This window comes from Tympanuchus pallidicinctus, unplaced genomic scaffold (assembly GCF_026119805.1).
Source record: "Tympanuchus pallidicinctus isolate F22 unplaced genomic scaffold, pur_lepc_1.0 scaffold8, whole genome shotgun sequence".
NCBI classification, from domain to species: domain Eukaryota; kingdom Metazoa; phylum Chordata; class Aves; order Galliformes; family Phasianidae; genus Tympanuchus; species Tympanuchus pallidicinctus.
In genome coordinates, this window is record NW_026294802.1 from 54,070,875 (window position 1) to 54,083,601 (window position 12,727).

Consider the following 12,727-nt stretch of genomic DNA (forward strand, 5'->3'; position numbering starts at 1 on the left):
TATCTCTGTCTCCTGCAGGTAGGGAAGCAAGCTGTTCTGCAGCAGTGCATATTCCTCACTAATGTGAGAAGCTTTTAGAGCTCTGGGATTTTGTTCTAGGAGAACAAACAGGAAACCATTCTGTGCAGTTCTTAGACTAGGATACGTTCAGTATTATTAGTTATTTGTCTGATGCTTATAAAACTGTGTGATTAATTATCAGGTAACAAGGATGAAATTGACAACTTGCAAGATGAAATTGCAGCACTCAGAAGTGCACTCTCATGCCAGAATGGTTACGTCACCAGTATAGCAGATCCTGTAAAAAGAAGAGGATACTGGTATTATGTGCCACCATCACAGGTCAGAAATTCAAATCCTGTTATGTAGAGAGGCATTTCTTATGGGGAAATTCCTTATATATGAGTTTGAGTAATACTGTTATATTTGGTTCTCTCCTTAAAGCAGCAAAATGCTTAAAAATGAGAGAAGGCAGGGTGTGTAGAGCCTGGAAAAAATCAATGCTTTAGAAAGTCTACAATTATTAAATTATTAAATTCCTTTATTTGTTATTTCTAGAATAAAGTATCTTATAGGAACAAATCCTTTTTCTTTTTTTCCTTAGGCCTCAACTCCTGCCTCTCACAGCACAAAAGACTCTGGCGTTGGTTTACGGTGCCCTGGCACATCCCCACCCAGAAAAGGGTGTAGTCAGGTCAGGAAGGAAGACTTACCCAGATCAAGAGGGTGCTGGGTTTATTCACCAGTCAGAAACAGGTGGTGCAAAACAAATCTTAATAAAGGTGAGTCTCGTGGTCTCACAGTGTGCAGGAGTGTAATGAATGTGGGTGTGCTTAGAGTTCCTAGCCAGTATTTCTGATACGTATTAGTGGATATTTAATATTAATTTCTGGTGAACTTGTTCAACAGTGCTGAAAGTAAATGTTTGTATTGTAATTCAAGAAATCTTTCTGTTAAAACTTATTAAAAAAAACAAAACAAACAAACAAACAAAAAAACCCACCTTTTTGCTGTGTTTAAAGCTGGAAGAGCAGAAGAAGACTGCGAAGGAAACGTGGAAGCTCATGCTCACAAAGAGCTGCCCTTCGTCCCACCGCCTGGTGCAGCCATCTATACTCTTCTCCCAGCTGGTGCTCCTCCACCCCAAGGAGCTGTGGCTTCCAGCCCTCCTCCTGCAGCTGCAGATGGAGGCTCCATTGCTCCTGGCTCTGTTCCCTATGGCCCGCCTCCTGTGGGAGCCCAGGTTGTTTATGGCCTTCTTCCTCCAAACTTTACTGTCCCGCTCGTTCCTTTTGGAGGTCTTCACTGCAATATTCCCAAGCATCACGACTTGGTAAGACACAGGGTGGCAGGGTTGTGAACAGATTAAGAGCATCCTGTAATGTCTGCTTTTTCAAAGGAAAGAAGAAAAAGAAATCTCACTTCTACAGATTAAAATTTAAGAACAAAGCAGTCTTGTGGCAAGACTGTAAATCTCAGGGAGCTTGCTGATAAGAATGCCCTGTCTCCAGTGTTAGTGGTCTGGTCGCTGCTATCTGTAACTGCTTATGTGTTTTGGAGCACTGAAATAGAAAAACAGGACAATCAGTCTTAATTTTGCTGTCCTGTGTAGGAGAGTGAAGTCTCAAGGTTAGAAGACACTGTGCGTCATTTGAGGTCTCGGAAATCCAGAGATAAATGGTCAGAGGCAGCTGGGCACAAATGCAAGAGCGAAATGGAAGAATTACGTCAGAACATGGAAGATCTTCTGCGTGAGAGAGAAGAGCTGGAGCGCGAAGTGGCAGAGCTGCACAGAGCAGCTCAAACACGTAACAAGCGCAAGTAAGAATAGCACACTGCTTCTGGTCAAGCAGTGGAAATGGCCAAAACTTTTTCCAGTGACAGCAGATTTGGACACGTTTATAACTAACATTCTTGTTGATCTGTTACATGTTTGACACGAACTGCGGGACGCTGCTGAGCCTCTGATGTTTTGTAGCTTAATTCGTTGTTTTTCTTCTTGGGCTTGCAGGGACTTTGTTGAAGGCTGCACTGAAAACTTAATGGCAGAACTACAGTTAGAAAAATCTCTTAAACACCATGAAGATATTGCAGAAGAAATTGAGTGTATAGAGAAGACTCTTCTCAAACGCCGAGCGGAGCTTAGAGAGGCAGACAGGCTTCTCACAGAAGCTGAAATGGAACTTGAGAGCACACGGGGAAAGGCGAGTAAAGCCTGTAACAAAGTGCAGAAGGATTTCTGTGTTATGTTGGTTGTTTTAGGCAGAAGGTGTTTACTTTTATTTTTGTCTAAGCAGTTTATTTTTACATGGATAACATGCAGCCTTTAAAAATGCTTCTGTTTGAAAATTAGCCCTGGGATAACCTGTGCTAAAAGAAACTGTTTTGGTCCTTGTCAAAGGGGAGGAAGCTTTTCTCTTCTGGGGCAAGAGAATAATATTCAAGTAAGGTGGAGGTCATTTTTGGACAGCTGACTTGTAGGTTATAGGTGTTGAAAGGGTAAGGAGGGTTGTGTCATCTCAATGATGTTCAATTTTTGCTCTAGACTAAAGACACCATTCAAAAGTACAACCGTGCCAAACAGCATTTGCTCCATACTGAAACAGAAGCAGAGGAGCTAGAGCGAAGGGCTCAGGAAATGGCTACTGAACTTGTGAAAGCAGATCAGCAATTAAGGTACCCTGTTGTTGTGAATTAGCATCAGATGGGGAAGAGGGGAACAAGACTGTTTCAAATATCAGGGGACTGCTTTTGGAGTGGGGAGCTGTTAAAACGTAAAAATGTAAGGGCATAAATGCTTTTGTAGATCATTGCAGGCAGATACACAGGATTTAGAACAGCGTAAGAAGGAACAGGAAGGTGTTTTGAAGGAGATCAACAAAGTGGTGTCTGCAAGAGACTCTGAGTTCCAGTCGTTAAACCAGAAAATAGAAATGCTGACTGGAAGGTAAATCTACTTTAAGTTTACCTTAAACTGATGTAAACTGATGTCCTTCTCTAATAAGTGTGCCCAGTGTACTCAGCTGTGCATGTCCCTGCTCACTGCAGAGGAGTTGGACTGGATGACCTTTAAGGGTCTCTTCCAACTCTAAGGATTCTATGTATTTTTGTTTCTTCTGAACCATGCCTTTTGTCTTCTCTGTCAGCCTTCAGAAGCTTCAAGGAGATATTCAAGTTGCAGAAGGTAACGAAGAGCATCACCTCCAAATGCTCAGAGAAGCAGAGAACGTTCTTCAGGTCAAGAAAACAGAACTGGAAAGACTGAAAAATCAGGTGAGGTGCATCTGGTCAACTCGGGAGTATCAGTTTCATTGTTGTCACAGGGGACTGTGAAGTGTCTTTGGCTCCAACCTGCCTTATATGAATAAGTTCTAATTCTTAATTCTGTGATTTATTTTTTTTGTCACTGTTGGTTATTGGAATTACTGTTTGGGGATTTTTTTTGGTGAGGGGGATATTTTCTGTTTTGGGGTTTGTGTTTAGTTTGACCCCAATCCTGTCTGCATTTCTGGGTGATAAATGTTAGTGCAGAGTTCTCTGTGTTCTTAAGCTTCTTATTCTCAAGTGCAATAAGTACCTCTGGGGTCCAGGGCTGCACTGTGCAGATCAAAGCTTAATTGTCAGTGCTGGCCCTTCCACAGCAGTCCAGCAAATGGAGCTCATTGCTCTGATGGGATTCTCCTGCGATTTGCAACTCGAGTAAATCTGTAACTGGTAACAGGATTGCATTGATTTATTTCTTGTACGTGTGTGGCCATAAAGCTGTAAGTGTTCAGATGTGGTGGTGCTGAACCTCTGTGTCGTAGGTTACTGCTCAGCAACAAGAGCTGCTGTTTGTGGAGCAGCAGCTCAGGCAAAGGAAGGAGCAGCTCCATGCCCTTCAGGACTGTATTTCTCAAAAGAAAGGTGACCTCAAGGAAGCTCTTCGAGACGGGGAGACTGAAGCAAAGGAGAAACAGCGCCAAATAAAAGTAACTTTTCCAAATTAGCTTTCAGTTAATTACATCTGTGGAGAACAGCAAAAGAAACAAAAACATCACAATACTTCAACAAAAATGGTTTTGCTTTCTATGTCCTCCCCAAATCTGAAAAACAGAACAAGCGAGCTTATGACTATGTGTCTCATGGGTTGGACAAGGTGCACAAATAAGAAAGAGAACTTTTCTAGTTTCTGGGTAATACAGAATTGGTTCCTGGGGAACAAAAGCACATGAAATAAGTCTCCAAAGGCAGCTTCTAAAGCAGATCAGTCTGATCAGCGTGCTTAAAATGCAACAGCACTGATGTAAGTCAGCTGTCTGTCTCCATTCCTGTGTTCATGTTTGCTTGCTCAGAAAGGAATCCGTGCTTCTTTGTGAAAGGAAGACGGGCTAGAGCCATGCACCCAGCACTGAAGTAAAAGGATCAAGATTAACAACATTGTTTTTGTTGTTTTCTTCCTCTGGTGATGCTTTTTCTGGCTCTCTGCTGTAAGGCTTCCTGTTCGCTTGCCTGATGCTGTGGATCAAAGCCTCCATGGAAATTAGTACTTTAAATTGCCTACAAGCAAGGCTTTCCCCTAAGTGTTACATATTTTTTTTGTTTCTTTCCACCATTAACTATATTCTAGACAGTTTAATTCTGGAGTTTATAGTTGACAGTAAAAATGTTACATTTTAATAAATATTTTTAAATTATTAAAGGAAAAATAAATGGCAAATAATGACATTCATTTTAACACTGTTATTTCCAAAGGAAATAAGGCTTCTTCTGGAAGATCTTTATGCTGAGAGGAGAGAACTGGGTGTCCAGATTGAAGAGAAGAGAGCACAGCTTTCAGTCATAAGGAAGGATATTGGAAAAGAGGAAGAAAATCTTCAAATAATACTTGGACAAATCAACAAGCATAAGATAGGTAGATATTATTTTGTGCAGACTGAAAATAAATACGCTCTAAGATTCCAGTTGTGCATCTGTGCCATTATATTTTCTGCAGTCTCTTTAAATACTGTGAATGGCTGCAGAGAAAGCTTTCCTAGTTAGAGACTCAGACTCCAACGCAGAGCTGACTGGTTGCCCTCTGCTGGAGTTGAGGCAGTGCTTTGTGTTGCTTTGCTCTTGGGATTTGAGTTTCTCACTTCAGTGAGGAAAAACAAATCTCCCATGGGGACTAAAGCTTCTGTGCTAGTGCTGTGTGATGGAGCTGGCTGCTTGTGGCACAGCCACGGAAGGCACCTGGAGTGGAGGAGGAACAGAGGATCGCCCTTCAGGCAGTTGTGTCCTCTCAGATGGTGGGAAGTGTAACCAGCAGCAGCCTGCAAACCTCTGAAAAAAACTGACTTCATTGTCTGCCAGTCAGATGCTTGTCCTGCAGTAACAGCTCAGCAAAAAGGGGAAGAGGAGACACAGGAGCCTGCAACTTTCTAGTAGAGGAACGTGGTTAGGTGTAACGAGTGGTGTGTCTGACACGCCAAGTGAAGATGAGTGTGCTGCCCAGGGGTTGCATCGATGTGTTTCATCTGCCCCGCTCCCCTCTTCCAATGTCTTTTTAGAGAACAGAATGCAGTTAATGTGCTTTGCAATAAGCCTTGATTTCTTTCATCATATTAGAACTGAAACACGTTCTGGAAATGTTGGAGATTGAAAATAATGAACTTCAGGGTTTGAAGCTACAACACGATCAGAAGGTCAATGAACTGGAGAAGACTCAAGTTGCAGTTCTAGAAGTAAGTATTTAATTTAGAAAGAAGAGAGATGCACGTTCTGTGATTCTGTTAGGGTCTGGGCAACGTTCTCTGTACTCCTAAGTTGGAGCAGTGTAGCCTGCAAGTGATCTGTGGATGAAAGGTTTTAATCTGCTGCAGGTAAAAACGTTCACTCAATCTTTTTCACCACGTGTGTTGCTCACAATTTTTCTTTGCCAGGAGAAGCTAAAATTGGAGAATATTCAGAGATTATTCCAGTGTCAGCAAGGGGAAGTGGATTGGCAGCAACAACAGCTTCAGAAGGACCGTCAGGAAAGTGAACACCTGGTTTCTCAGATGCGCGCTCTGCAAAGTAATATTGAGTCTCTGAATAAAGAGAAGCAAAAGCTTGAAGAGGACTGTCAGAGTTTGGAAAGGAAGCTGTCCCAAACCAGAAGGTGGGAGCGGGAGACATTGTCTGCAGATGTGATCAGTGATGAAAAATGTCCCGAATTATAACTTACCGTAATTAGAAACACAGCTGTAGCTCTGATACTACAGAACTCATTTCTTACTCTGTGGAGGCTTTGATTTAGGCATGTCTACAGTATGTCTGTAGCAGAATTAGAGAAAATATGCAGCACTGAATGCAGCAGTATTTCTCATGGCAGTGCAGTGAGAAATGTTATGAAAAGCAAAATGTTCAGCCTTGGAATGAGACAGCTGTTGTTCGTCTGGCTGCTGGGCAGCATCTCCCTGAGCTGAGAACAAACTGCTGAGTGCAGCTGCTTTGGGTGCATGATGGACCTCCAACAAACCACCAGCATGCCTTCACATTTTGCAGAGACCTGAGTGCTGCTGAAGGTGGCATCGGAGCCGCATCATCCAAGGTAGAGAGAATGGAACTGGAGATTGAAAGCCTGCAGCAGGAGGCAGATGTACTGAATGAACAGAAAAAGTCACTGCGTGGAGAGATGGCTGCTGTACAAAAAGATCTTCAAGGTAAAGATGAAACTGCAGTTTCTAAGCTGTAGCGTAGTTTAAACTACATCTTTTAATGTAATTTCTTTTACGTAACAGCTGTGATGTTGTCAGCATGCTCAAATGCCTACCAGCAGAAAGTACTTAATGTAAGATGGAAACTTTTCTGTTTATTCATTCACAAGAAATTTTAGCTGCAAAGTTATTTCATTGATCGCTGATTGTATGGGAACTGTTGAGTGCCAGACTGAAGCACTGAGCACCTGGGGAAAGGCCAGGTCAGCCCTGGGAGCACAGGTGGAGGAAGGGGTGTCCTGGGCTGACCCAGAGGCTGCCCCTCTGTTAGGCCTAATTTAAGGGCTGACTGCTGCTGGGGAAGGATCTTTCTGGAGATCCCTCCTTGGTGAAGCTTTCTCTGCAAACATCTTCTGATGTGGGTGAGCAATCTTCTTCCCTTCCTTTATAGCACCTTTCTATTGTGCCAGTCCTGTCACCACATCTCTGTAAGCTTTTCCCATTGTATTGATCTGTTCCACTGCTACACTGATTGAAAATATCTTTCACCAACTGTTTTTCTAGAAAAAAAGAACGAACTGGAGATGCTGAAAGGAGAATTAAGTGAGTCCAGGCAGCAGCTTCAGCTGGCAGAACAGGTTGGTTTGGGTCAAATACAGGAGGTTGTGATGCAGTGAGTAAACTGATGGCAGAAACAAGGGGCAGCTTTTATCACATTGCCATCCATCGCCCATTTCTCCATTCAGCACACTGTCTCAAATGCAGAGCTAATAAACAATGGCTGGTTGGCTTCTTTGTTCTTGCTGGGTTTGGAGTGATCAGGACTACAGTAGGCACCTCAGCAGAGAATTTGTTTTCCTCTTCTGACTGGGAAGGGGGGCAGCAGCTGTCATGTTGATCCTAGTCAGGTTGTCATTGCCAAAAGCACCCGATGGGACGTCGGAGAGCATCCTTAGGTGGGGTTTGGTGGTGGGGTGAGGTGGTGGTCAGTGCTGAGTGTTGTCACTCATTTTATGTCCTTGCTTACGTGCACCTTCTAGTGCTTCATCTGGTGATTACTGTTCTGTTAATTCACTTGAGCTGGGTTAGGAAGGAGACAGCCTGCAGTGTGGGTAGGGACGATGAGTTAGTTTCACGTGGAAGCCTTTTTAGTCAGAGCCTGTTACTTTTACCAGCTAGTTATGTTGATTAATCTTCTGTTCTGTCTTTAGAATTTGAAAGAGAATACAAAGCACCAGGAAGAGCTGCTGAAAGAGCAGGCAACCCTAAAAGAAGATATTCTAAAATGTGTAAGGAAATGTAAGGATTGCCAAGAGAGACAGAAAAAGAGAGAGAACCATTTGCAGCAGCTCCAGAAAGAGATTGAAGAGAAAGAAACAATACTGGCCAAACAAGAAGCGGTAAATAACCTGAGACTTACTGAGCTTTGGCCTGGCCTCTGAAATAATGCAGGTGGAAAAGCTTTGGCTGCAGGTTTACAAATAACATTTAGAGACAGAAAGTGCGACTTCATGAGGAGTAGCAGTAAGAGAAGCTTCAGCATCCTGTTGTGCCTGACTGAAATCCAGCCTCCCAGCAAAGGACTCTTCCTTCTTGGTGGGATCTTTGTGTGCAGAGCTGTGTGCGAGAAGGGCTGATGTAGTGGAGGCACAGTGCAGTGCTGTGTGCCTGCTGCTGGGTTGGGTGAGGACAGGGGCTGGCAGAGGCAGTTCTCTATAACTTCTCGTTTGTCAGCTGACAAACAGGAGCAGCTGGATACAGCTTGGAGAACTCCTTCATAGTGTGTGTGCTGGGGGAGACAAGCGACCGGTGGGGGTATCTGAAATAACGTGGATTTCAAATAAAACTGACCAAAACAAAATGCATCTCTGTTCCAGAACTCAAAAACTAAGCAGCAGGAGATCCAGAACTCTTATTTTGAAGTTTATTTCTGGTATCTCAAAGCTTATTTTGAGTGGTTTACTATTTTAGCTACTTCTTGCTCTTGTACCGCACTTCTGTGCGAGACCATCAATTAATTGTTTGTGGAAATTACCTTATTTGGCTTCAATAAAGCACTAGGCAAAAGAAAAACTGAGGGAAATTAAGGAGGGAAAATGACCAACCCTTCTGTTTGGACCGAGTACCAGACCGTATTTCTTCTTTCAGATTGCTGCTGCTTTAACTTCTGCATGTTGTTTGGTGATGGTATTTGTTCTTACTGAGTTGCCACGAGTGAAACTGTACCGATTTAAAGTTGTGTTTGTTTTTGGCAGATCCTTTATAAGCTCAAGCAAAATTCAGAACACGAAGGGAAAAAACTGGAAGAAAATACTGCTAAACTCAAAGAACAGAAACAACTTCTGGAAAAGGAACTCAGGGATCAGCGAGAGAAACTGGAAGAGGCAGTAGCAAAAGTGAGGCTGACAGAAGAAAACAACAGGAAGCTGGAAAAAGAAGCATCTCAACTTGCAGCGCTTGAAGAAACTGTCAGAAAAAGCAGTAAGATCTGTCACACAAGTTTATCATTGCAGTGTGTGGGTGCTAAGTCTAGTGAAACCAACCAATAGTTCTGTTAATCTTGCTTGAATTTTAATTCAGCACTTTATTTGACTCTTGATCCTTAAATTCGTTTGCTTGGAGAGCTGAAATTCTGAAGGCAGCTTTGTCCCCTCTCACCTGGTGCCAATGTTTATCTAAACGTCACTCAGCAGAGTGGTTTGAAAATATCTGATGTCTGAAACATGCCAAGGTATTTACATTTCTGCTAATCAGTGTCAGTTTAAATATTGTTTACAGAACGTCAGGTATCAGAAAAAGAACTACAGGTACAACAGAAAAATAGAGAAATTCAGTCTCTCCAAAAAGAATTGAAAGTCTCCAAGTCTGAGGTGAACCATCTGCAGGGGCAGCTAGCAGCAGAAAGGAAAAGAGCTGAAGAACGAATCTGCAGTCTGAAGGAAGCAATGAAAATGCAGAGGACACAGTTTGAAAGAGAACTGCATGTAAGTCCTGACTGGAGGAAGGGGGAGCGTTAGAGGCTTTTGGATATTTTGTAAACAGCAAAATGATAGAATACCCCTCTTATTGCTGAGGAGCAAAAGTTGTGTGTTAACTTTGAGATGGATTTTGAAGCAGCCAAACTCTGATATTTCCAGGCTGTGCTGCAGAGTACCTTGGGTTACTCTTATTAATGCTGTTCCTGCATTTTAACTTGAAGAAATTGTCTCTCATAGGCTCTCGATTCATTTTCTCAAGTGGGTGCTCACAGAAAGGCAATCTTTTCTGCATTTTCCTAGGAACAAAAGCATGCAAATAACTGCCTGCAGAGTGATATAGCAGCTGCTGAACAAGTGGCACAGAGCAACCATGAGCGAAGCAAGCACCTGATGAAAGAGCTTGGCCAGATCCAGCAGAACTACGTGGATCTCCAAAATCAGGTATAATTGAGTACCCAAATAAAGGCTGTCTGGGGAAAAGCAGCGTCTTCCAGACCGGTGCCTCGTAGGCAAATAAAGTGAATTTCATAATTAGGGCTGCATCTGTTCAGAGAGCTCACAATTTGTGATTTCAGTGGTCAAAATGTAAATGTTTCAGAAAGATTTGTTGGGTTACATGGGAAATTCCTCTGGGTTGATGTGTTTGTGGTATCTCAGCAAAGTAGTGAGACTATTTTATGTTGCAGGTTAAGACTCAAGAAGACCTGGAAAAGAGACAAAGGGAAATAGAGGACACAGCAACATTGCTTAAATCAGAGGTTGAAGACAGTATTAAAACAAGGTTTAAATCTTCAAGCCCATCTCCTCCAGAACTGCTGGAAGATTTGGAAGCGTTTTCTGCAGTAAATAGAAGCATGCAGTGTGAATCTGATGATTTAGAGGAGATGTTTTCGTTTGCTGATGCTGACAAAAGATTGTTCTCACTGGAAAGGAAGTTGGATTTTTCTCAGATCTTCATAATGGTAAAAAGCTCTCAGGCAGTGGCTGCTGCTCACACTGCTGCTGAGCGTGTCCGTGTCGTCGTGCTCAGCTGCTGGATGTGTTGTGTTGCCAACAGGATGAACAGTGGCGTGGAGAGGCTCTCCGAGAGAAACTGCAGCATCACGAGGATCGGCTGAAGGTGGCCCATCTCTTACCTTTGCACAGATCTGTCTGCAGGTCCCTTCCAAAAAGAGTCTGAATAAAATGGGTGTGTGGGAGATCCTTGTCCAGCTGTCACAGTCACCCCGTATATAATGGCCAGCACCAGATTATCTTTGGGTGCTGTTAGGTGGGAATAGTAGAAAACAGGCAGCAGTGACACATTCTATGAAGAGGAACAATGTTAAATAATTAGAGTTGGCTTTTGGAGTATGCCAGCATCATCCCATCGCTTATAACTGTTGTATGTTAGTCACAAAAGAATCAGCAGTTCACAGGCACTTGTGGCCGTTTAAAGAGGGGATGAGGGCACAGTTCAGTTAGAGCATATCTGTTCCTTTCCAGCAGTTCATGATGAGGTGCCACAGAAACACAACTTGTTTCTGACTTAAGGAGGTGAACTGTTCAGTAGTCAGTTGAATTGCAAACCCGTTGCCAGCTGCTTGTGATTTGGGAGATTTTAATAGCATGTCCTTTATGGCGTGGCCTCAGACTTCTTGAATGTAGTCTTGAAAATTACCCTGACTGGATACAAACAGAATTAACCATTTGTTCAGGCTCAGCTCTGGCACTGCATGTCCAAGCAAGTGGATGTATTGATCAGAGGAAAGCAACAAACACAAGGCACCCTTCACAGCCTGAAGCGACAGGTTGACGCGCTGGATGACCTGGTCAGCAGCACTTCCTCAGACTCGCTGTTCCTAGCTGAAAGTTCATCAGGTCTGCTGTCTCTTCGTGATGCTCTGAATGTAACAAAAACACAGGTAATCCTCTAGTGCAATGATTCTGGTAACTTTAAGGATTTTTAGCTCGCTCGTAGTCTGTTACGGCTGTGTGCCTTGCAGCTGGAGGCACTGCAGGGTTTCTGAAGGTGGGACGATCCTTCTGTACTTCTTTGCCAGCAGCAACTTGTGTGAGGCAGGCAGGCTTTCTTGTAAGATTAGATTTCATCCATTTTTTCCTTCATGACCTTTGCTCTGAGACAACGACTCATTACTCAGACTTCTGCTTTTTTCTAGGCTGCCCTGACAGGACACACACACTTCCCCAGCAGCTCAGCAGCCGTTCCAGCAGTGGCACAGAGGTGGCATTCCTGCTCATGAGAAATTCCTCAGTGAAGTGCCAGAGGTAAGAGATCACTCCAGCTGAGTTGGAGTGACCAAGGGAAGAGGTGGGCCCAGCGCTGCTCCCAGACCATTGCTGTGGGACAAATGAAAGCATTCCTGTGCTTGGTGTCCAGTCAGTCAGTGCTGTTTTGGCTCTTAGATGTGTATTTTCAGACAGATTGCTTGTAAACTTCCAAATGATGCATAGAAATCACAGCTGTGACTGACAGAGCTGCTTCTCTCCATAATCTTAAAGTAAAACACTGCATGTATTAAAGTCAGGTAGGTGACACTCAGAACTCAGTTCCACCTAGTTACATGGGGCCTGTTAATTAATATTCAAAAATTAATACTGCAAGAGCTATCACTCATCAGTGCTCAGCAGAGAGAAGCATCACCCCCACCTACAGCTCTCGGGTCGATGCTGCATGCCTGGAACAAGTGAGGGCTGTGCCCCAGGCAGAGCAGGTCACACCGTGCCAGCTTCTCTCCTTCATGTGCAGTCACTCCTGTCCCTCTCTTTTAGACAGCAGCTGATCTGCATGTGCTCTTGTGCTCCCTCAGGCTGTGCCATCTTCCACTCCTGAAGCCTTCTACCTCACTGCTCTACAAGCCTTTTTAAAAAGGTATTTACCAGCAATAACAGCTCAGTACTGTGAAGTTTCTGTATGTCTGTAAGGGAGTTTTCTGTATATATGTTATTCCAAAAAATAAGGATTTAGGAGTGTCTACAACTACTGTTCCCATTGAAATGGGGATATTTCTCAGTTTACCTTTTGAGTTGTCACATTTTCAAATGCATGAATGTTAAATAAAACTATTTTTGAATACTTTCTTACAAGAA

The 12,727-nt window shown here is 43.3% G+C and overlaps 1 protein-coding gene across 4 annotated transcripts in view; it reads left to right on the plus strand.

Moving 5' to 3' along the window:
• The window catches only part of CNTRL (centriolin), a 30,518-nt gene extending 17,791 nt beyond the window's left edge, over positions 1-12,727 (plus strand). For 2 of the 4 annotated variants that reach the window (XM_052669614.1, XM_052669617.1), the window contains 23 exons: positions 203-342; positions 605-782; positions 1,023-1,333; positions 1,613-1,821; positions 2,012-2,204; positions 2,546-2,676; positions 2,807-2,947; positions 3,147-3,273; positions 3,807-3,971; positions 4,735-4,894; positions 5,590-5,705; positions 5,904-6,121; positions 6,508-6,665; positions 7,224-7,297; positions 7,871-8,059; positions 8,915-9,140; positions 9,438-9,643; positions 9,938-10,078; positions 10,324-10,599; positions 10,695-10,757; positions 11,335-11,541; positions 11,797-11,905; positions 12,410-12,727. In XM_052669614.1, the coding sequence (XP_052525574.1) occupies positions 203-342; positions 605-782; positions 1,023-1,333; positions 1,613-1,821; positions 2,012-2,204; positions 2,546-2,676; positions 2,807-2,947; positions 3,147-3,273; positions 3,807-3,971; positions 4,735-4,894; positions 5,590-5,705; positions 5,904-6,121; positions 6,508-6,665; positions 7,224-7,297; positions 7,871-8,059; positions 8,915-9,140; positions 9,438-9,643; positions 9,938-10,078; positions 10,324-10,599; positions 10,695-10,757; positions 11,335-11,541; positions 11,797-11,880 (3,713 nt within the window). In that variant the 3' untranslated portion in view covers positions 11,881-11,905; positions 12,410-12,727. Of the gene's footprint in view, positions 1-202; positions 343-604; positions 783-1,022; positions 1,334-1,612; positions 1,822-2,011; positions 2,205-2,545; positions 2,677-2,806; positions 2,948-3,146; positions 3,274-3,806; positions 3,972-4,734; positions 4,895-5,589; positions 5,706-5,903; positions 6,122-6,507; positions 6,666-7,223; positions 7,298-7,870; positions 8,060-8,914; positions 9,141-9,419; positions 9,645-9,937; positions 10,079-10,323; positions 10,600-10,694; positions 10,827-11,334; positions 11,542-11,796; positions 11,906-12,409 lie in introns of those variants that run through there. The other 2 variants (XM_052669615.1, XM_052669616.1) reach the window with 2 other exon arrangements.